The sequence below is a fragment of the Mauremys reevesii genome, linkage group 5 (genome assembly GCF_016161935.1).
Source record: "Mauremys reevesii isolate NIE-2019 linkage group 5, ASM1616193v1, whole genome shotgun sequence".
NCBI lineage: Eukaryota > Metazoa > Chordata > Testudines > Geoemydidae > Mauremys > Mauremys reevesii.
Genome location: NC_052627.1, coordinates 90,167,019 through 90,188,938, shown reverse-complemented (window position 1 = coordinate 90,188,938; position 21,920 = coordinate 90,167,019). Strand labels below are relative to the sequence as shown.

Genomic DNA, 21,920 nt, shown 5'->3' with positions numbered 1-21,920 from the left:
GACCCTTTACTGAAATCTAGGTAGATAAGACCTACTGCATTTCTTTTGTCTAGAAAATTAGTTATCTTCTCAAAGAGATCAGGTTGGTCTGGCACAATCTATTGTTTTGTAAAACTGTTGTATTTTATCCCAATTTTCATACTTTTCTCTTTCAAAATTTGTTCTAAGATCTTGCATGCAATTGTGGTCAAACTAATGGACCTGTAGTTTCACAAATCACTTTTTTTCCTTTCTTAAATGTAGATATCCCACACTTGAACTGTTATGCGGGAAGCTGGGAAATCACACCTATTCTAGACCAATTCTCCAATCAAGATACTTTTGAATTCTAATCCTTTCTTCCAAAGTACATGCAACCCCACCCAGCTTGGTGTCATCTGCAGATGTTGTAAGTGTATGTGCTCAAAGCACTAAAATGAAATAACTAAAAACATGGGTGATTTAAAAAACAGGAAATTACACTTCAAACAGCAATTTGATCAACTTTTGCTGTTAATAGTAATGAGTTGCTTCTGCCATTGCATGCAAGTGGTATCAAATGCCAGTTGCCTGATACTGCTAGTATTTCTGAGATCCTCATCAACCACAAGATAAGTCTGTCTTTCTCTGTATGAACTTTGGAAAAATAGACAGTTTTTCTGCTCATCCTGGTTGGTGATTTTTTTCAATGGCTCCACTCTGAAGATAGTTAAAGCATAATTTGTTTCTACTGTTGTACAGTGTTATATGTGGGGTTAAATTGTAAAGCAAACAAAACTTGGTTAGCACCAGCTGGAGCTGGCTGCGGTAGCTTATGCACTTTAAACAGATTAGTATGTGAAGGGTCATTTAGTTTTATGGGGAAAAATAAGATCTCACTAGGACAACCAGGAAAATCTAAATCTGGCTGACTATTGTTGTCCCTTTGGAGTTTCTCTGAAGACAAATATCAATGGAACTAAAAATGAATGAGGAGGTACTGCAAGCTACAGTGGACTTTGACTTCATCAACTGAAATCAAGTATCAGAGGGGTAGCCGTGTTAGTCTGGATCTGTAAAAGCAGCAAAGAATCCTGTGGCACCTTATAGACTAACAGACGTTTTGGAGCATGAGCTTTCGTGGGTGAATACCCACTTCGTCGGATGCAAGTGACGAAGTGGGTATTCATCCACGAAAGCTCATGCTCCAATACTTCTGTTAGTCTATAAGGTGCCACAGGATTCTTTGCTGCATAAACTGAAATGAATACATTGTCTTACAGTTCTGTTTCTCTCTCTCTCCCCCTTTTGCTGTTTGCATGTCCTATATGGTGTTATGTACATCATAACTTGACTCTTCTAACTAATTGAGGTAAAATAATCACTCCTAAAATAAACCAGCACCTGAATTGGCAAGCTTCCAGTCAGGGCCGGCTCTAGGCAGCAGCGTCCCAAGCATGTGCTTGGGGCGGCATTTCTCAAGGGGCGGCACTCCTGCCCTTTAGGGCGACACCTTTGCTTTGGCAGTGGCACTCCGGCTTTTTTTTTTTTTTTTTTGCTTTGGCAGCAAAAAAACCAAGACCCAGCTCTGCTTCCAGTAAAGGTAGTGTTAATGTTGGAGTGGTTGATACTTGAATTCTTATGCCTCCCTGTTCGGGAGGGCCTAATCCCGAAAATCAACTTGGATTTTTTTTCTTTGAAGTTCCTTGGGAAAGTAGATTACCAAACTTGACTTAATAGGCTCTTCAAAGACTGTTCTCAGTATTTACCTGAAAGTACTTCAGAGCCATGAAAATGGGCATATTCCAGTGCACAGGAGCAAAATGCAGTGCTTCAAAATAATAAATCAAAGCCAGAATATAGAACACCCTTTACCCCGAAAAGGAAAACAATCCAACTCCTTTCCCTCACACCCCACCAATGAGTAGGGCAGATTATTGAAAAGAAACAACCCCAAAGGAGGAGTTTACTACTGCCAGTGGGGGAAGGAAGGATCAATTCTCTGGGACAGAAGATTTGAGCTGCATATTTATTAATTAAAATTAAACTTTGTAAATATTTCACAATAGGAGATTCTCTCCAAACTCTCCCGGCAGCATTTTTTACATGGATGTGATAAAACTGTGGTTTGGTTTGGTTTGGTTTTTGTGCTCTCGGGGTAACCCTGGCTGACATTTAGTGGAGCAGAAAAGGAGTCTAGAAAAATTCACATCCGGGGCTGGATTATAGCAATCTAACGCATTAGGCACACCACCTAGCACCAGACCAACAAGGATCAGTATAGCTATACCCACATACTCGGGCTGTGCACTCTGTTTCAAGATTGATTATTGTTAATTGGAGCACATAGACATCCCAGTTAAGAACCAGGACCCCACTGTCCTAGGTGCTGTACAAACACAGAACAAAAGGACAGTCCTTGCCCCCAAAGAGTTTACAGTCCAAAGTATAAGACAACATATGGATATACACACAGACTGATAGGGGTGGATACAAGGAAACAAAGGTACAGTATTGGTCAGCGTGACAGGCATTGGTCTCAGCACACCAGCAGCCTAGCTGTTTTCAAGTATTTTGTAGGTTTCATTGCAAAGGAAAGTTAGTTAGTTTTACGGATGGTTATAGGGAGCATCTCCCAAGCCTGAGGTGCAGCATGGGAGAAAGCATGAAGGTCCTTGTTTGACAATTTAACATATGGGGGATGGAGGCTGGCATACAAGGCTGACTGAAGGAGGGAGCTGACCTTTTGAATCTGAATGAGAGATGATAGGTAACTGGGAATAGGGCATTAAGGGTCTTGAAAGTGATTTGGCCCTGTGTGTGTGTAAATGTGGATCTATACCTTATTCCTAGTCAAATCCATACAAAGGAACAGGCTTGGTGTCAAACCTGAATGCATTTAGTGACATCTGAGTTGAAGAGAACACAACTAGCCATTGGTCCCATTTGTTATTATTTATGACAATAGCTGCCTTAAGCATAGGGAGTAGTATAAACCAGTGGGTCTCAAAGCCGGTCCACCACTTGTTCAGGGAAAGCCCCTGGTGGCCAGGCCGGTTTGTTTACCTGCCGTTTCCGCAGGTTCAGCCGATCGTGGCTCCCACTGGCTGCAGTTCACTATTCCAGGCTAATGGGGGCTGTGAGAAGCGGCACGGCCTGAGGGATGTGTTGGCCACCCTTCCCGCAGCCCCCATTGGCCTGGAGCATCGAACCGCGGCCAGTGGGAGCCGCAATCGGCCAAACCTGCAGACGCGGCAGGTAAACAAACCAGCCTGGCCTGCCAGGGGCTTTCCCTGAGCAAGTGATGGACCGGCTTTGAGAACTACTGGTATAAACAACACAACACAGCACAGCATGATGATGTTATTTTCGTCAGTGAGTGAAAATGCTTGTTGTAGCATGTTATATGAAGTTGGTTCTACTGGTCAAATGTAGTAGGATGTCACTGCAGATGAAGTGTTTTATTTGTTTATTTTTAATCAGATAGAAGCAGTTGTTCTTAGGATAGAAAATCATAGTGAAAGACACACCCTGCATACGTACAAATAATCAAGCTGCTTGTCAGCTTTCTGTCAAAGGTTTGATGATATTGTCTGTTTTTGATTTGAAAAAGGATCCCAACCAGAATTTTTTTCTCCATGTGCTTGGATGCTTGTGTAGGTGAGTATGTAAACTCTACAGAAGGAATTAGAATTTAACATCATGAGTGTTCTGTTTGAAGTCATACTTAATAGTTAGTAAGAATCCACAAGTGTAACTAGAATAGCATCAGTTGAGTTTGTTGAGAATTCAATAATTTCCACTGAGTTTAGTTGAGACCATATGTGCATATGTGCTGGAGAGAACTCATTCAGGTTCTGTCCAGTGTCATACAAACTCCAACCCAAACTATGAAGCAAGAGATTGTTACAAGCATTATCTAATCAGAACAAACTCTTAGTGGCTGGTCATGTCCTGAGAGCATTTCACTGTTGCTTGTAGTCTATAGAAGTAGTCACTTTATAGACATGGTGATGTGACACTGATTTACACAGTTGAGGATTTGGCCCTATTTCTTTCATTTGTATCATGCCATAGGGTCATTGGTTTGAGATTATGCAAGTGAAAACAGGGAACCTCAATTGCTTTTTCAGGGGTCTCTGTCCAAATCTAATCAGAATAATTTTCTGGATCAGGACAAAGAAAGTCTAGGGTCCCAGGAGATGGTTGAGGTGGCAGCCATGATAGTGATGCTCACTCCTTCCCTTTCTTTCAGTCATCCAGCTCCATGCTTCCCTTTGCCTTCCCAAAGCTTCTTGGGCCTAATTTCCGACATGACAAGTTTAGTCCATTAACTTCTGGTTCCATTATTTCCTTATTTACCAAATATGGTCTCAACACAGTCCTTGAGTTATATCAGTAAAGCCCCTTTGTTTAGACTCAGTCTTTGTCTCCTTTCTGCACATTTTCCCATCAATATTTGTTGTTAAAGTTTATTGTGACATTTTTGTGAACTTTCACTCACTCTTCACAGTTGAACTCACAATTAGAGTAAATTTATAGGCCTAATCATTACAACAGTTTCTACGGCTTCATAAACAGTGCTCCCTCTCTCTGCCCCCGTCTCACATGTCCACTATGTAACTATTACCTATTCACATCTTCCAGAACACAGGAGATGCTTGTCAGTGAAAAGTTATCATTTATCAACAGATACTGCAGAGTTTTTTTTCTGAGATACTGTGTTGTTTGCCTGTACATAGAGTAGAAAACAGTTGTGGTATCTCAAATACCTGTAGTAACTGTCTGTAAATTTTAGACAGCAACCACTTTCTCTTTGTATAGAACCAGTATTATAATTGTAATATAATATCAACATTTCCATTTTAAAATTTTAGAAATTTAAACTGTGATTCTCCCACTCAGAGATATGTCATAACCCGCAGAGTTTGCAAAACACTGCTTTAAATAATTTGTTCTTTCCTTTTAACATTCTTCAGTATATTTTCATTATACCATGGACCAATTGATCTTGTCCACAGATTGATTATAGAATCATAGAACCATAGGGTTAGACGGAACCACAAAGGTCGTCTAGTCTAATCCTGTGCCAAGATGCAGGATTTGTTGTGTCTAAACCATCCAAGACAGATGGCTATCCAGATGCCATTTGAAAACCTCTAATGAAGGAGATTCCATTACTCCCCTAGGCAGTTTTATTCCATTGTCCTACTGTTCTTACAGCTAGGAGGTTTTTCCTGAGATTTAATCTAATCTGCTATGCTGTTGTTTGAACCCATTACCTCTTGTCCTGCCCTCTGTGGCAAGAGAAAACAATTTTTCTCCATCTTTTTTTATGACAGCCTTTCAAGTATTTGAAATCTGCTATCATGTCCCCCCATTAATCTCTTTTCCAACCAGTTCCTTCTGCTTTTGCTTAGATGGCTTGCATTACATCCCTTTGATCATCCTTGCTGCTTGCCTCTGGATCCTTTTTAGTTTCTCTACAACATCCTTTCTATACAGTGGTAACCAAAATTGGACACAGTACTCCAGCTGAGACTGAGTAGAGCGGTACTATCACCTCCTGTGACTTGCATGCTATGCCTCTGTTAATGCAACCCAAAATTCCCTTTGCTTTTTTTTGCAACAGCATCACACTGTTGACTCACATTGCGATTGTGATCTGTCACAATCCCCAGATTCTTCTCAGCGGTGTGGCTGCCAAGCCAGTTATTCCCCATTCTGTATTTGTGCATTTGGTTTTTCTTACCTTAGTGTAGCACCTTACATTTGTCTTTGTCAAACTTAATTTTGTTGCCTAACCCAGTTCTCCAATTTATCAAGATCCCTTTGAATTTTAGTTCTGTCCTCCAAAGTGTTTGCAAACTCTCATCCCCCCAGCTTCGTGTCATCTGCAGATTTGATAAGTATGCTCTCTATTCCTATATCTAGGTCATTAAAAGATGTTAAATAACACTGGACCCAGAACTGATCCCTGTTATGGAGCACTTGATTGTGAGACTAGTATTTACCTGTATGGAACAAACTTGTCCATAGTATTGTGGCCACAAAACTAATTTAATATGCACTTACTGCTGATAATATCTCATTTTCAAGACATTTCAGTTGTTTTAAATCTATTTCTCTAAATATGTATATTGTAAAGGCAGTTAGAATGAGATTTTTTTACCCCAATGAGAGGTTAAAGATGGCAGATTATATGGGGATTATATAAAGATTAATACTACTTAAGTAAACTATATATTTCAATAGTAAAAGAATTTGATACATGTAGTTGCAACTCTTTTCTCTGTGCCATAATGTAATTTAAAAACTCAGGTTTTGAGTATAAATGCACACCAGATTTTTCTTTTGTAACTTAGTTTTTTCCATTACAACATAACTCAAAATTGTCTGGACCAGTTATTTTTAGCCTTCCCAATATGCAAATTTGGAATGACTGTAAAATATGAGAAATTTCAATCCACAAAGTAGGAGCAGGAAAGCAGAAGAGGATGGAAACAGGAGCCGAGAAAGATTGCTCTCATATCCAAACTATGGTTCCATTACTGCACCTCCATAGTAGCAAAAATAGGAGAAAAGGTATTAGCAATAAGAATGTCAGAAAATTATAATAGTATTAGTGAAGAATACCAACCATACTTGTGAGAATCATATGGCAGGGATAATAATGAAAATTAATAACATATTAGGGCCTGATTTTCAGAAGTGTGGTGCACTTACAACTCCTGTTGAAGTTAGTTGGAGCTTTGGGAGCTCAGTGCCTCTGACAGCCTATAAAGCTCCTTTATTGATTCCTCAGTCTTAAACCACAGGGATTAAAAATAATCTACTGGCACTCTTTGAATGTTAACTAATGTAAAAGATAAAAACAAGTAAGAATGAGGACAGAGGGGGGAAAAAAGGGAATAAGTCAAATATCATAGTAATAAAATAACTGAATATTTGAGTTGACGATATATTCACAAAAGCCTTATCAAGATGAGATACCAGGTTTTTAAAGTTATGAATCATCACAAAATAATAGATTTACAACCAAGTGTTAATCATATCTCACTTCCTTCTCTGGGAAAGTGACCTTGTTGTTATTAATTAGTGCCAGTTACAGCTGATAATCTAGTTAAAGATTCACGCGGAAGTTAAACTCACTACCAACAGATCAAAATTCTGGGCCTGATCCTAAAACACGCAGCTCTTATTGACTTCAGTGGTATTAGTAAGTGCTTGGAGCCTTTCAAGATCAGGCCCTATATTTCCAGGTTTTTGATTGCTGTTGACACCTTTCTGAATACATGCACAGGATGATCTGTATATCTAGTTATACCATACTCTTCACTGTTGTATTTGAGTGCCGCTATGCCCAAGAGCTAGTAACACTTCACACTTGGGAGAACTAGCAACTTTTCATACTTAGGCTATCTTGCAAGCCTATCCATGTAATTTGACCCTCAAGTCCCCACTGGTCAGTTTGAAGTCAATGTGACTATATGGGTACAGAAGCTCACAACCACTGAGGTCATCTTGCAATATTGGGGCCTTTATGATTTAAAACTATTCTCCTGTGTTTTTAATGAAAGCTACTGATGTACAGTAGGCCTCACCACAGGTAACTTGTGAATAACCTTAATTTTCTAAGGTCTCTCCAGATCTCCCCCTTGCATAGAAAAAAGCTACAGGAGGTGGCTGAATGGGGAGTAAAACCATGAGTGTGTGTGTGTGTGTGTGTGTGTGTGTGTGTGTGTGTGAAGCCAAGTTACTAAAAATGGGTGAAATGTAGGTGTGATGGTTTCAGTCACAGAGACCCCTTTGGGACTGTCATCTGATGGGCTGAGATTACCTCTGAGCCCATTTTCCCTGCCAGCTTGGGACTCCAGAGCCCTGCCTTGTTGAGCCAGACACACTAGTCTGCTGCAATACAGACCCAGGTCTGGTCCATGCCCCCAGAGCTGCAGACTTTAACCAAAAACTGCTGAGCAGATCACCTGTCTCCAACACTCAGACACTCAGTTCCCAATGGGATCCAAACCCCAAATAAATCTGTTTTACTCTGTATAAAGCTTATACAGGGTAAACTCATAAATTGTCTGCTCTCTATAACACCGATAGAGTGAGATGCACAGCTGTTTGCTCCCCAAGGTATTAATCACTTACTCTGGGTTCATTAATAAACAAAAGTGATTTTATTAAGCATAAAAAGTAGATTGAAGTGGTTTCAAGTAATAACAGACAGAACAAAGTACGTCACCAAGCAAAATAAACAAAACCATGCAAGTCTAAGCCTAATACATAAGAAAACTGTTTACAGGTAAAATCTTACCCTCAGAGATGTTCCAATAAGCTTCTTTCACAGACTAGACTCCTTCCTAGTATGGGCCCAATTCTTTCCCTGGGTACAGTCCTTGTTAGTTCTAGCAGACATCTTAGGTGGAAAGCAGGGGTGTTCTCAAGACCTCTTTGTTCTGTTCCACCCCCTTTTATAGCTTTGGCACAAGGCAGGAATCTTTTGTCTCTCTGGGTCCCCACCCCTCCTTCTAAATGGAAAAGTACCAGATTTAAGATGGATTCCAGTATCAGGTGACATGATCAGATGTCCTGTGAGACCCCAACCTCCATTCTTTCTGGGCTGGCCCACATGTACACAGGAAGGTTTGTAAGTAAACAGAGTCATTTACAAGCAATTGTCCTAGTCAATGGGAGCCTTCAAGATTCTAAACCACCATTAATGGCCCACACGTTGCATAATTACAATAGGACCTCAGAGTTATACTTCACATTTCTAGCTTCAGATACAAGAATGATACCTACATACAAATAGGAGAAATATATTCAGTAAGTTATAACCTTTGTTATGATATCTTACAAGAGCCCTTTTGCATAAAGCATATTTCAGTTGCATCATATTCACATTCATAAGCATATTTCCATAAAACATATGGAGTGCAACATCATAGTAGGGACCCAGAGTGTAGAGACATACAAAAACAATAGGAGAAGGGGGTATCTCTGTGGCTGGGGTTCAAGAGATAAAGTATTTTTAAGAGATTAGAAATGTTCAGGGGAGCTAAATTGAGGAGCAAAAGGAGAAAATGAATGTGCAGAGAAGCTGGGGAAGATGCTGGAGTGGAGAAAATATTGTTAAATATTAGTGTAATCCTAGGACCTGATCCTGAAAAGAGAATAGCATGGGCAAAGACTTGCACTTTCCCTGTTGATGTCAACCCAGGCCCCACCCACATTGTTCTCTTGGTAGGAGCAAGGCTTTAAGTTAAAAGAAGGGAAGGGGCGGGGAGAGCACTGGAGTAGGGCTTGTGAAAACTGGGTTTTATTCCTGGCTCTACCACTGGTCTATTGAGTGACTTTGAGCAAGTCACTTCACCTCTCTGTGCCCCAGTTTCCTCATCTATAAAATGGAGCTAATGATACTGGCCTCCTTTTCATTAGTAGATATCCAAGAGCAATCTAGGAGCTATTATTAATTCCTTACACAAGGTTGCAGCTGGTATAATAGGTGAGGGTGAACTAGATGAGCCCATAAGCAAATTAATGGTTTGGGCTGTGATTGTAACACCACCTCCTTAGCCCAAGTGATTGGACTTGTCAAACCGATTGTTGTAACAAGTCTGTTGCCACCTATGATTTCATTGTTGTCACTTTGCTGCACACCATGACCAGTGAGAACTTTCCAGTGAAAGCAGAGAGAGAACTCAGATCCTCCTGCTCCAAAAGCAGAGGCCCTGGCCAGTAGAGCTAAGAGAGAATTTTAGCACAGTATTGGACCTCTGACGTACAGTAGTATGTGGGTAAAGGCACATACACACACTTCACATGATATTGTAAAACAACCATAATTATTTCTCAATATTATATTGACACTGTCAGCGATTTGAGTCTCAGGAGCTCACAAGCTGCCTCTCTATCATGCAGGAAAGAAAGACAGGAGAGGCCACTTGTAATCCATAATTCTTTTTCCTGTCACCTTGGGGTCATCCCATAAATTGTAAAACAATTTCTGAAGACTTCTTAGGAATCTTGCATTCATAACCTTTCTGCCAGGTGGAGTTGGCAGCAACTGGGACTGGGTTCAATATCTAGGGGTTCCTTTTCAACAATACAACACAAAACTGGCTTGAGCTACTAACTTGGGAAAATTACACACCACCCTTTTGGCTCCTGTAAGAGGCAATACTTCCCCACTTGCAAGCACAGAGTCTGAGTATAGAAAAGAAACCTTTAATGAAAGGAGGAAAGTCCCTGGCATTAATCTGGGAAAACGCTGCGAACAGGATTCATAAACATAAAACACCCACCCTGTGTATGTTGGGCAATGTCTTTTGCCTCAGGTTCTTGTGTTCAACAACCAAAAATTCCTTAGTGGGTCCCTCTCCTCTCCCTCCACAACAGCCCACTCTCAGGGGTTGGCCTTGTCAGTGAAGACCCAGAGGTCAGAGGTGCATCTATCTGAGTTCATCACCCACCTCGGTGGTGGGATGAGGGGAGAAGGCACCTGGCTCACTCCACCATCTGAGTGCTTCTCTGGTGTTGCCACCCTACTGGCTGCTTGACATTCTGCTCCATCAGCTGCCCTGCCAGCTGTCACCGATGCACACCATCACCTTCTGCTGCCATCTATGTCTCTATTGTGACCTCTGTGGGTCAGTCTCTTGAGGTTTCATGCACAGGCACCAACTTCTGCTCGTGCCGGTGGGTGCTCAACCCCACTCTGCCCCTGGCCCTGCCCTGACTCCACCCAGCCCTGCCCCCTTATGCCCATGTCACGCCCCCATTCCAACCCCTTCCCCAAAGTCCTCACCCCAAATCCTCCCCCTCTCTGCCCCTATTCCGACTCCTTCCCCAAATCCCCGCCCTGGCCCTGCCTCCTCCTCTGAGCATACGATGTTTTTGTAGTGAGCCAGGCACTCCTAGTCCCTATTAAAGCCCAAACTGATGGTGTTAAAATTATTTAGGAACAAAAAGAACAGGAGTACTTGTGGCACCTTAGAGACTAACAAATTTATTTCAGCATAAGCTTTCGTGGGCTACAGCTCACTTCTTCGGATGTACGGATGTAGCCCACGAAAGCTTATGCTGAAATAAATTTGTTAGTCTCTAAGGTGCCACAAGTACTCCTGTTCTTTTTGCGGATACAGACTAACACGGCTGCTACTCTGAAACCTGTATTTAGGAACAGTATTCCTGATATGGCCAAGACACACCTGGTGGCTGAGCTTTGTGACTTTGTCCTCACCCACAACCATTTCAGATTTGGGGACAATCTGTACCTTCAAGTCAGCGGCACTGATATGGGTACCTGCATGGCCCCACAGTACGCCAACATTTTTATGGCTGATTTAGAACAGTGCTTCCTCGCTCTACTTACGCTACACTGATGACATCTTCATCATACGGACCCATGGGAAGGAGGCCATTGAAGAATTCCACCTGGATTTCAACAGTTTCCACCCCACCATCAACCTCAGCCTGGACCAGTCCACACAAGAGATCCACTTACTGGATACTTCAGTGCAAATAAGTGATAGTCACATAAACACCACCCTATACTGGAAACCTACTGACTGCTATACTTATCTTCATGCCTCCAGCGTCCATCCAGGACACATCACACGATCCATTGTCTACAGCCAAGCCCTAAAATACAACGGCATTTGCTCTAATCCCTCAGACAGAGACAAACACCTACAAGATCTCTATCAAGCATTCTTAAAACTACAATACCCACCTGAGGAAGTGAGGAAACCGATTGACAGAGCGAGACTGGTACCCAGAAACCACCTAGGATAGGCCCAACAAGGAAAATAACAGAACACCAGTGGCCATCATGTACAGTCCCCAGCTAAAACCTCTCCAGCACATCATCGACAATCTACAACCTATCCTGGAAAACGATCCCCCACTCTCACAGACCCTGGGGGACAAGCCAATCCTCACTTACAGACAGCCCCCCAACCTGAAGCAAATACTCACCAGCAACTACACACCATGCCACAGAAACACCAACCCAGGAACCAATCCCTGTAACAAACCCCGTTGCCTACTCTGTCCCCATATCTATTCTAGCAACACCATCATAGGACCCAGCCACATCATCAGGGGCTCATTCACCTGCACGTCTACTAATGTGATATATGCTGTCATGTGCCAGCAATGCCCCTCAGCCATATACATTGGCCAAACCAGACAGTCTCTACATAAAAGGATAAATGGACACAAATCAGACAGCAGGAATGGTAACATACAAAAAACGGTAGGAGAGCACTTCAATCTCCCTGGACATTCAATAACAGATTTAAAAGTAGACATTCTTCAACTTCAAAAACAGACTTCAAAGAGAGCTACAATTCATTTGCAAAGTTAACACCATCAATTTGGGCTTGGGAGTGGCTGGGACTGTGAGTGGCTGGCTCACTACAAAAGTAATTTTCCCTCTCTTGGTATTGACACCACCTCATCAGTTATTAGGAGTGGACCACATCCACCCTTTGGCAACACAGTTGGATCACTTTGGCAACACAGTTCTGTCTGCTGGATACCTAGTCAGAGTGAGTGTGTTCATGTAAATACAGTCTGGACATGAAGCCTTTTCACCTCCCCAGCTGTCAGGGAAGAGCCGTCAGGGAAGAGCTCATTCAGACTTTGCTTACACATTAACTTTATTGCCTTCTGTTTACAGATAAGAAGTTGCTGAGGGTGTGTGCTCTTTGTTTTACTTAACCCAAAGCAATAGTGACAGGAATGGAAAAACTCCACAACCTGCAAAACCAGCTGGAGAAAAAACATGGTGCAACAACTTGAAGGAGGTGGACAGGAGGAGGAGACTGCAAGAAGAGTGAAAAATGGGTTGTCTCTGTATCAAATGAGCACTAGCAATAGCAGTTGTAGTAATGCAAGGGGGGCTGGTGTACCTTGGGGAAAGGCAGCAGGAAACATTGAATGATTTCTGCAGAATTCCAGGCTCCTACCTGTGGTCAACATGACAACTTAATGGCTTGCACAAGATGGGATGCTGCCACTGAAATAGCAGCAGTAGTGTTTACTCCCTATTACGCCAGATGGTGCTGTTGCGCTCAGCCCTCCTCCTGTTGCCTCTTCCAGGGGAGCAGGCTCGCAGCAGGTGGTGCTGGCACTCACACAGCAGCAGTCAGCTTGGAGGAGGCTTAGCTGTTGAGCTGCATTTTTTTCAGTCACTAGGGATATAACCAGTTTCCTAAAAGAAAGAAAAACATCTTTTTCTGGAGTGATGTTTCTCATTTGGAAAGAAATTTTGATGGAAACCTTATTGGGTAGGTGTCTCTGACTCTGGGCAGGAGTGCAGATGTTTAATTCATTGCTAACAGTTTCTTATGCTTTTATGCTCTTGTTTAATTCATTTTACTTTTGAAGCTTGATTAGTTCTCAGACATGGGTATCTTGTCAAAAGGACATTGCTGCAGCAAACTGCTCTGAAGATTGAGGGCTAATGCTTCCAGCTCACACCTGCCGGGTCTCACTCATTGAGGCTAGAGAGAAAGTTCCTCATTTTGAGACTAATGTTAAGGGCAGTGTTTAAAGTCTTTGCTCTTGAAAATGGAATAGTTTCTGTGGGTGTTTTGATGAGATATTTAAAATCATCTGCCTTATTCAAATTGTCCTGGCTTCAGAATGATTTCAGACAAAGAACTAGAAACAATAAACCCTACAATGAGGAAATAACTGGTGGCTTTTTAAATACTGATCACAAAATATACTAGAAGAGGAAAAAAAAATATTTTTACCAGATGGTGGTTTGAATGAGTTGCTTCTTCTGACGCTCTGTAGTTTCATAGGGTCAGAACCAAGATGAATGTGAGTCACTTGACTAGGTTTCTTTATTGGCTGTCCTGGATTTTTTCTATTGCCTGAAAGCCAATTGAGATTAAGTTTTATGTTTTGAAAAAACAACAACCCTATAATGTACGGAATTAACAGAAATAAAATTGTGTAAGGCTTCTGGCTGTGTCTCATATTACTCTATACTGGGATGGTCACCTCAGAGGTGGCCATATTTCAGTGATCGTCTCTAAGGTTGACAGAGTACATTAACAGCTTTAGATGAAAGATACAATGCATCATTTGAAAGCTTTCAGAATAGGTTTAAGTAGGCCATCAGTCTATGACTATGTGTGCAGAATATTCATGGCAGCACTGGGTGGGGGAAAGTGCCCAAACTGGTGTGCAAATACGTGCCTTTCCTCTACCACCTCATTGCAGGGAGCAGCTAGTTTTCTGTTTTAGTAGTTAGCGACTTGCAGAGAACATATGAAAGAGAGTGTGCAAAAGAAAAATGTTGATCTAGCTGATGGAGGGAGAGGGAATATTGTGTTCATGGTAAAAAAACAGGAGTACTTGTGGCACCTTAAAGACTAACAAATTTATTGTAGCATGAGCTTTCGTGAGCTAAAGCTCACTTCTTCGGATGCATAGAATGGAACACACAGACAGGAGATATTTATACATACAGAGAACATGAAAAGGTGGAAGTATGCATACCAACAGGCAGAGTCTAATCAATTGAGATGAGCTATCGTTAGCAGGAGGAAAAAAAACTTTTTGAAGTGATAATTAAGATGGCCCATAGAAGGTGTGAGGAGAACTTAACATAGGGAAATAGAATCAATTGGTGTAATCTATTTCCCTATGTTAAGTTCTCCTCACACCTTCTATGGGCCATCTTAATTATCACTTCAAAAAGTTTTTTTTCCTCCTGCTAACGATAGCTCATCTCAATTGATTAGACTCTGCCTGTTGGTATGCATACTTCCACCTTTTCATGTTCTCTGTATGTATAAATATCTCCTGTCTGTGTGTTCCATTCTATGCATCCGAAGAAGTGAGCTTTAGCTCACGAAAGCTCATGCTACAATAAATTTGTTAGTCTTTAAGGTGCCACAAGTACTCCTGTTTTTTTTGCGGATACAGACTAACACGGCTGCTACTCTGAAACCTGTGTTCATGGTGTTATTATACAAATGATTATGGTCCATTTCTTCCTTGGTTGCTCAAAAATAAAAACGGAATGAATGGGATTCTGTCAAGCTCAAATTTGGCTTCAAATTTAGAAAAAGCAAACAAAACCCTCAGCTTTTAAGAAACTTAAAATCCACAGATAATGTTTATTGAAGGTACTTTAAAATAAAATAATCCAATGGAAATACTAATAATAACAATAAAAAGACTCCTGCAGAGTTTGTGACCAGAATCATACTGGTGCGTGAGAACCTGGAAGTGACACTGACTATAAATATAGTAAAACAAAGAACCTCCACCTCAAAACAGCATCTCCAAATTGTGAAAAATTTAAAAAGAAAACAGCATGCCTAGTGGAAAAGTAAATTGAATTTTAGTTTTAATGGGTAGGTAAATATGTTTTTAGTAATAACTTTGGTTACTATATCGCTTTTTAAAAAAAGGGTTATGCTGCTTCATCTTAAGCCTGGTGAAAATGAAGGGAATTGAACTTGCACCATAGAATAGAATTATCACACTGATAATTTTGGAATGTATACACCTAATATCATAATTCTTGGAAAATATTTTTAGATCATCCTATGGCATTCGACTGTTTCCTATCAATCTGAATCTTTTTCATCTTTTAGGCACAGTCAGGGACTTTTCACGTGCTTCCAGTAAAGGATGTGCATAAGTGTTTGTAAGACTGGGGCCTTACATTTTGTGGGCAGCTGCAGTGTCAGTGCCACACTCTCACATAATTTCTTTACCTGTTTAGTATGGTTGGTGTAAACCAAACCATTAGACTCATGCACTGGACCCTGATCCTGCTGTCAGAAATGCTGGTACAGATCCCTGCACCTGTGCAGCGCTTCTGAACAGATTCTGTTTGCAAGATCGAGGCCTTGGTCTATGGTATGACTCTTCTTCATCTGTCTGCATTCATTGTCTGGTAGAAAAATTGTCAGTTTGAAGTAAAATAGGGTGGCCAACTGCCCATCAGTGTGTCTTCTGATTTGATGAACTGTTAATTGTTTCTTCTCTATCCTTCTAGTTTTTATGGCAAATATAGTTATTTAACATGAAATAAGAAAGTATTTCTCTCCAGAAAAGCCATTGTTATCTAGTTAAAGTTCAACTTTCTGAACTCTAAGCAGTACTTTTCAGGTAATCTCAAATTAACTATGATATGGGAAATATATAATGTATTTTTTTCTTTATTTTAGGCTACATTTCCTGGTCACTCTACCATGCCCTTCCACCCATGATATATTACTTTCCTCTACAAATATTGGCACTTAGTGGTTTGGAAGCTTTTGCTGTTGCTTTCTTTTCTCCAGTATTATTAATAATCAGTCCTTTATGGAAACTGGCGAACAACAAGTACATTCTAGCTCTGCTAAGGCTGACTATGGTTGGTAAGTATAATTTGTGGTTTGCTTAACCTTTAATCAATATAAAGTATTTCTAATGCACCCATCACCATAGTATCTAGGTGCAAGACCAAACATTCCAAACTGTCTTAAATTTTAAGTGACCCTGAAAACACACAGACATGGACTGTCCTCCCTGCCCACCCCCCTTTTTCTCTTAAGCTTTTCAGTAAAATATGAGAACTATCTCAGGCATTCATGGCATTGGTTTTTAGAACAGTACTGCATAGCTAAAGACAAAGCCAATTATAATTGTTTGTAAATAGAGCCTCTTATTTTATCACAAACCCTACTTTGTAGGAAAAATGCTTTTAAAACTCTATTACAAAAAAGAATTGGCATGCCGGATGTGATCAGTGGTCTATCTACACCAGTACCAAGTCTCTGACAGCAGTCAGGGACCAGATGTTTTAAAGGAAGGTGAAAGAAATCCAATGACGGACAATTACGAAATAATCTGCTCAAGGGTAAAGCTTCTTCCTAACCATCAGTTAGCAGCTGCCTTATGCCCTGAAGCATGAGGGTTTATCTCCCCTCTTTATTATTATTATTATTATTTTATTTATTATTTTTATTTATTTAACTGTGGATGTTCTCATTCTTTGTATAAATGTTTAATCCTTTTCTGACTGCTAAAGTCTTGGTTTTAGTGATATTTTGTGGCAAACAATTTCTGCAGGTTTATTAGATAAAACTGGGTAAAAAGTATTTCACTGATCATTTTTAAATGTCGTTTTTCAGTGTAATTGATTGTCTCCTCCTTCTTGTATTAGGAGAGAGAGTAAACAGGACATAGTGTTCACTTTCTCCATACCATTAATTGTTTTGCATATCTCTATCATATCGCCTCTGTGAAGGGGTATATAGACCCCACACTGATGAGGAAGGTGCCAGAGCAGCCCTGTGTGCGAGACTAGCCTTGCCCCTGTTGATCATGTATGGCAGATGTAGGGAAAAGGCTTTTAAAAAGGAGGAAACTGCAGTCAGCTGAGGGAAGAGCAGGAAACTGCTGGAGCAACTCCTGAAGCCGCAGGGGGAACTCCCATCCAGGAGATCTCCACCCCAACCCTGTGGGGAGTGCAGTGAACTCCAAGGGCAAACCTGACAGAGTGCGCCCAATTCAGCAGCCTATCCAGAAGGACTGCTTGATAAACCATTGTGTGGACAGCCCCTGAAGTAAGATATTGTTGTCCTTGTTTTCCCACTAGAGGGGCTCTGGGAAGAAGTTATTCTCGAATGTGTGGGGACATTTAGTGTTCTTTTTGATCCCACACCAGAGAAGACTTAAGAAGGCCTGCAAAGGGTAAGGTCCCCTTTGCAAGAAGTAAGGAACTGGGGCCTGTGTATAAGCTTCAGAGTTGCCAAGTGTCCGGCTTTCAACCAGAATGCCCAGTTGAAAAGGGACCCTGGTGGCTCCGGTCAGCACTGCAGACTGGGCCGTTAAAAGTCCAGTCAGCAGTGCAGTGGGGCTAAGGCAGGCTCCCTGGCTCTGCACGGCTCCCGGAAGTGGCCAGCATGTCCCTATGACCCCGAGGTGCAGGGGCAGACAGGGAAGCTCTGTGCACTGCCCCTCTCCCCCACCCTCCCGAGCACTGGTTTCACAGCTCCCACTGGCTGGAAACCGTGGCCAGTGGGGGCTGTGCCTGCGGGAGAGGGTAGCACTCAGAGCCCCCTGGACGCCCTAGCACCTAGGGGCTGTAGGGACATGTTGCCACTTCCGGGAGCCACCTGAGGTAAGCGCTGCCTGGAGCCTTCACTCTGAATTCCCTCCCACATCCCAAGCCCCTCATTCCCAGCCCCACCCCAGAGCCTGCACCCCCAGCCAGAGCCCTCACCCCCTTCTGCGCCCAAGCCCTGTGAAAATAAATGAGTGAAGGTTGGGGAGAGCAAGCAATGGCGGGAGGGGAGATGGAGTGAGGAGGAGTGAGGCCTTGGAGAAGGGGCAGGGTGGGGTCAAGGCAAGGGTGCTCAGTTTTCTGCAGTCAGAAAGTTGGCAACTGTAAAAAGCCACCCAGTATAAATAATTGGGCGTGGCCAGGGTCTCCCACCAGCTGGAAGAAAACCCCAAGGAGACTCTCTTACAGCCTCTTGCTCATCTCTCCTCTGTACTAAGCAACTTGTCTGTTCAATCTCTGATTAAATGGAAGTTGCTCCAGGCCTGTAATCACTTTGTTGCCCACCTCTGAACACCCCCCTCCCACTTTGATTTCTGTTGTATAATTTTTAGAGATAGGGCAAGCAGAATGGAACATAGTATTCTAGGAGAGGATTCCCCATCGCTTTAGACACATGGCATTATATTTTCTATTCCATTCCTTTCCCATCCTGATTTGTTTGCTGTGTTTTAGCTGCAGCTGCATGCTGAGCAGAGACTTCAGTGAGCTGTGATGCCCTGGGGCATTTTCCTCCATGATTACTTTTAATTTAGAGCCCAACAAGAACAGAGATGTGGTATGATACAGAAGATCTGTGCTTTAAAGAATTATGCTATATAAACACCCCTCTGAGCATTGTTACAGGGAGGTAGAGAGGTTAATCAACTTGGTTAAGGTCACACACAGAAGATCTGTGGCAGAGCTGAGAATAAAACATGAATCTCCTGATTCACCGTCCTGTGCTTTAACCTTTGCAGGTTTATATAAGTCAGCCAGAATATCTGTGACTGGTACAAATAAAGGAAAAAAGGAATCTATTTCCAGTGATGAGTGACCATGTTTTTGCTTTTAAGTGGTGGAATCACAGAACTCTAAATGGAAAATGTGCAGGAGAATAACTTTGAAAAATGAAAAATATTTGTTAGGAAGGGAGGATTAAAGGCAATTCATAAAAAAAAAATGAGAGAAGCTTTTCAGTCCTGTTTTAAGGCATCCTGAGGTGCTGCTTGTCATATGCAATTCTATACAGACAACAATGCAGACAACAAAATCGTCTCCCACAAATTTTTACACTGTGGCAAACTGGGAGGGTGCATCTAGTGGAGTCCTGCAGGGATCAGTCCTGGGTCTGATTCTAGTCAATATTTTAATTAATGACTTGGATAATGGAGTGGAGAGTATGCTTATACAATTTGCGGATGACATCAAGATGGGAGGAGTTGCAAGCACTTCGTGGGGACAGGATTAGAATTCAAAATGACTGACAAATTGGAATTCTGTCAAAACTGTTTTTCAGTGAAAAATTGGACTTTTGATTAAATGTAATTTTCCACTGAAAGTGTCTGTTTTCCACAGATATTTGATTTTTTCATAAAAATAATATTTTGATGTTCAAAAACTTTTTTGTTTTTGGATTTTTTTTTTAATGAAAAGCCAGCATTTTCTTTGGATCCTTTCCCCCCACCCCGCTTTGTTTTTTCAGCCAGCTCTACCTCTCTCTTCATTTCCAGACCCACCTGACTCATACCTTGGGTATGCTATTTTTTTTAAAAAAAACTATATAATTTGAGTCCATTTTTATCTATGTATATACACAACACACAGTGCACACCTTCTCATATATTTACATTTAGTAGTCCAGATAATAGTAATGTTAAAGGAAGGGTAAAATTATTCAGGAGTAATTAATACTGCTTATACCAGAGAAGAGATTTTTTTCATGTGGAAATTCTGGATCATAACCATAGTCATGCAGTTTTAGTAGTGGTATTAGACTAGGAGAATCTAGAACAATGCTTCCTTTCTACATCTTTGCATTGGTCAATATTTATCTCCTTCATTCAATAAATCTTAATAGTCAAATCTACAGAAATCCATAACTGTTTGATTTGTATAATATCAGAAGTCTCATTTTGCTATACTGCAAATAGTTGGGATGGAGGTAGGGAACATATTTATCAAATCCAACTTTTTTTTCTTTCTTTAAGATATGGTTTATAGGTGCGATATTCCTGTCAGATAAACAGTTTTTCCTCCCTCATTTCAACAATCCACTCATGTTTAAAGGTGGCTTAAAAACATAATGGTAAATTAACAAAGACGCATTGTCCAATGCAGGCAGACATATGTAACATTTTGAAAGCTCTCTAAGAAATTATTTACTTCACTCTACATATAGAGTAGATTGGAAAAATAATTAAAATCCTAAGATTGTGGTGGTTCAATAGGTGATGTATGAGCATTAGCAGGGAGCATTATGCAGTGTGCTATGGAAGTTTGCCAGATGTGTAGGACTATACTATTCCATTATGTGTTTCCTTAGTGTTCCCAAAGAATTGGGCTAGCTAGAATGTGTTTCAGAGTCAGAATCTGTATTATGGTATCCATACATCTATCTAAATCTGTATTGCTTTTCATGGACAAGAGGAACTGTAGTGAGGCGGACGGGCCTCCCTCCTCCGAGGTGAGTGAGGGAGCATTACACGCCCCTTGGAGGGCGGAGCCTAAGCCTCCCCTGGGTGGGTACCTCCGGTGTCCAGGCGTTGTCGGGCTCCTCCGGGTAAACAGCAGCAGGCACTCCAGGCCAGTCGTTGTCTGCGTCTGGGGCGTGGACCGAGCTAGGTGGGGGATCCGCCTCGAGCTGCTCCAGAACCAGCAGGACGTCCTTCTCCTCTGCAGGTTTCCCCCAGAATGGGCTACGGGTCTGGTCTTTTATACTTCCGGCCCCACCCCTCTCCTTCCGGCGAGGGGGGCGGGGAGGCTTAGGCTCCACCCTCCAAGGGGCATGTAACACGTTCTCACTCACCCCGGAGGAGGGAGGCCCGTCAGCCTCACTACAGGAACTAATTAATTCTCCCAGATAAAACCGACCCCTCCATAGCTGGTGTGGGAGCCTGCTCTGTTGAGCAATTTTTGCCAATTAGCACAAGCTTTCACTGTAGTGGAAGACATCTGTAGAGCCATTAGAGGAAGTTGGGAAAGGTAAATTCTTCTAGATGGAGAGGAACTGAGGCAGGGTTAAAGGCTGGAGGAGGTAATCCTGGAGTAGGGATGGTTCCAGGGGACTCTTGGCCTACTAGGGAGGAAATGAATAGGGTTTGCCTGCTGGGAAAGAGGAGTGGGCTGATCCCAGAGGAGGTGATTCAATATGTCAGCCTTGTCAGAGGGAATACTCAGTTTTGTTTCATAGGAAAGCTGTTCTGTGAAGAAGCTTCCTGACCTTGGAGAGCTGTTAGAAGGACAGGGAGAGATTAAGTTGCCTTTCTGTGAGAAAGGGGAAGAGCAGACCAAGAATGGATTTAGGTGAGTCTAGGGAGGATTTGCCTGGGAGGATAGTTATAATAGGGAGAAGGAACAAACCAGCCTCCTATGAATAAATATGCTAGGTGCAGCCAGCCTTGGTGTTCGAAGGAGCTCGACGGTCAAAAGGGCTTCAGTGTCGCCAAACCGGTCTCACAAAATAAATGACTGAATTGCTTGGAAATGTGTGCAGCCCTAACTGGGTGAAACCCTGTGTCCAGCTCAGCTATGGAGTAACCCCTTTCAGATAAAGCTCTAAATGTGCAGTTTTAGAGTTTACTTAGCTCAAGATTTAGTTCTTTTTAGAATGTGTCGCTTATGGAACGGCTGGCAGAACAGATCAGCACCAGATCAAATTGGCAAACCAGTG

At 41.9% G+C, this 21,920-nt stretch overlaps 1 protein-coding gene across 2 annotated transcripts in view; it reads left to right on the top strand.

The window, feature by feature from the left end:
• The window catches only part of CWH43 (cell wall biogenesis 43 C-terminal homolog), a 99,149-nt gene that overhangs the window by 40,397 nt on the left and 36,832 nt on the right, over positions 1–21,920 (top strand). The window contains exons 1-2 of one of the 2 annotated variants that reach the window (XM_039541691.1): positions 13,028–13,259; positions 16,170–16,361. In XM_039541691.1, coding sequence (XP_039397625.1) covers positions 13,217–13,259; positions 16,170–16,361 — 235 coding nt within the window. In that variant the 5' untranslated portion in view covers positions 13,028–13,216. Of the gene's footprint in view, positions 1–13,027; positions 13,260–16,169; positions 16,362–21,920 lie in introns of those variants that run through there. The other variant, XM_039541690.1, reaches the window with a different exon arrangement.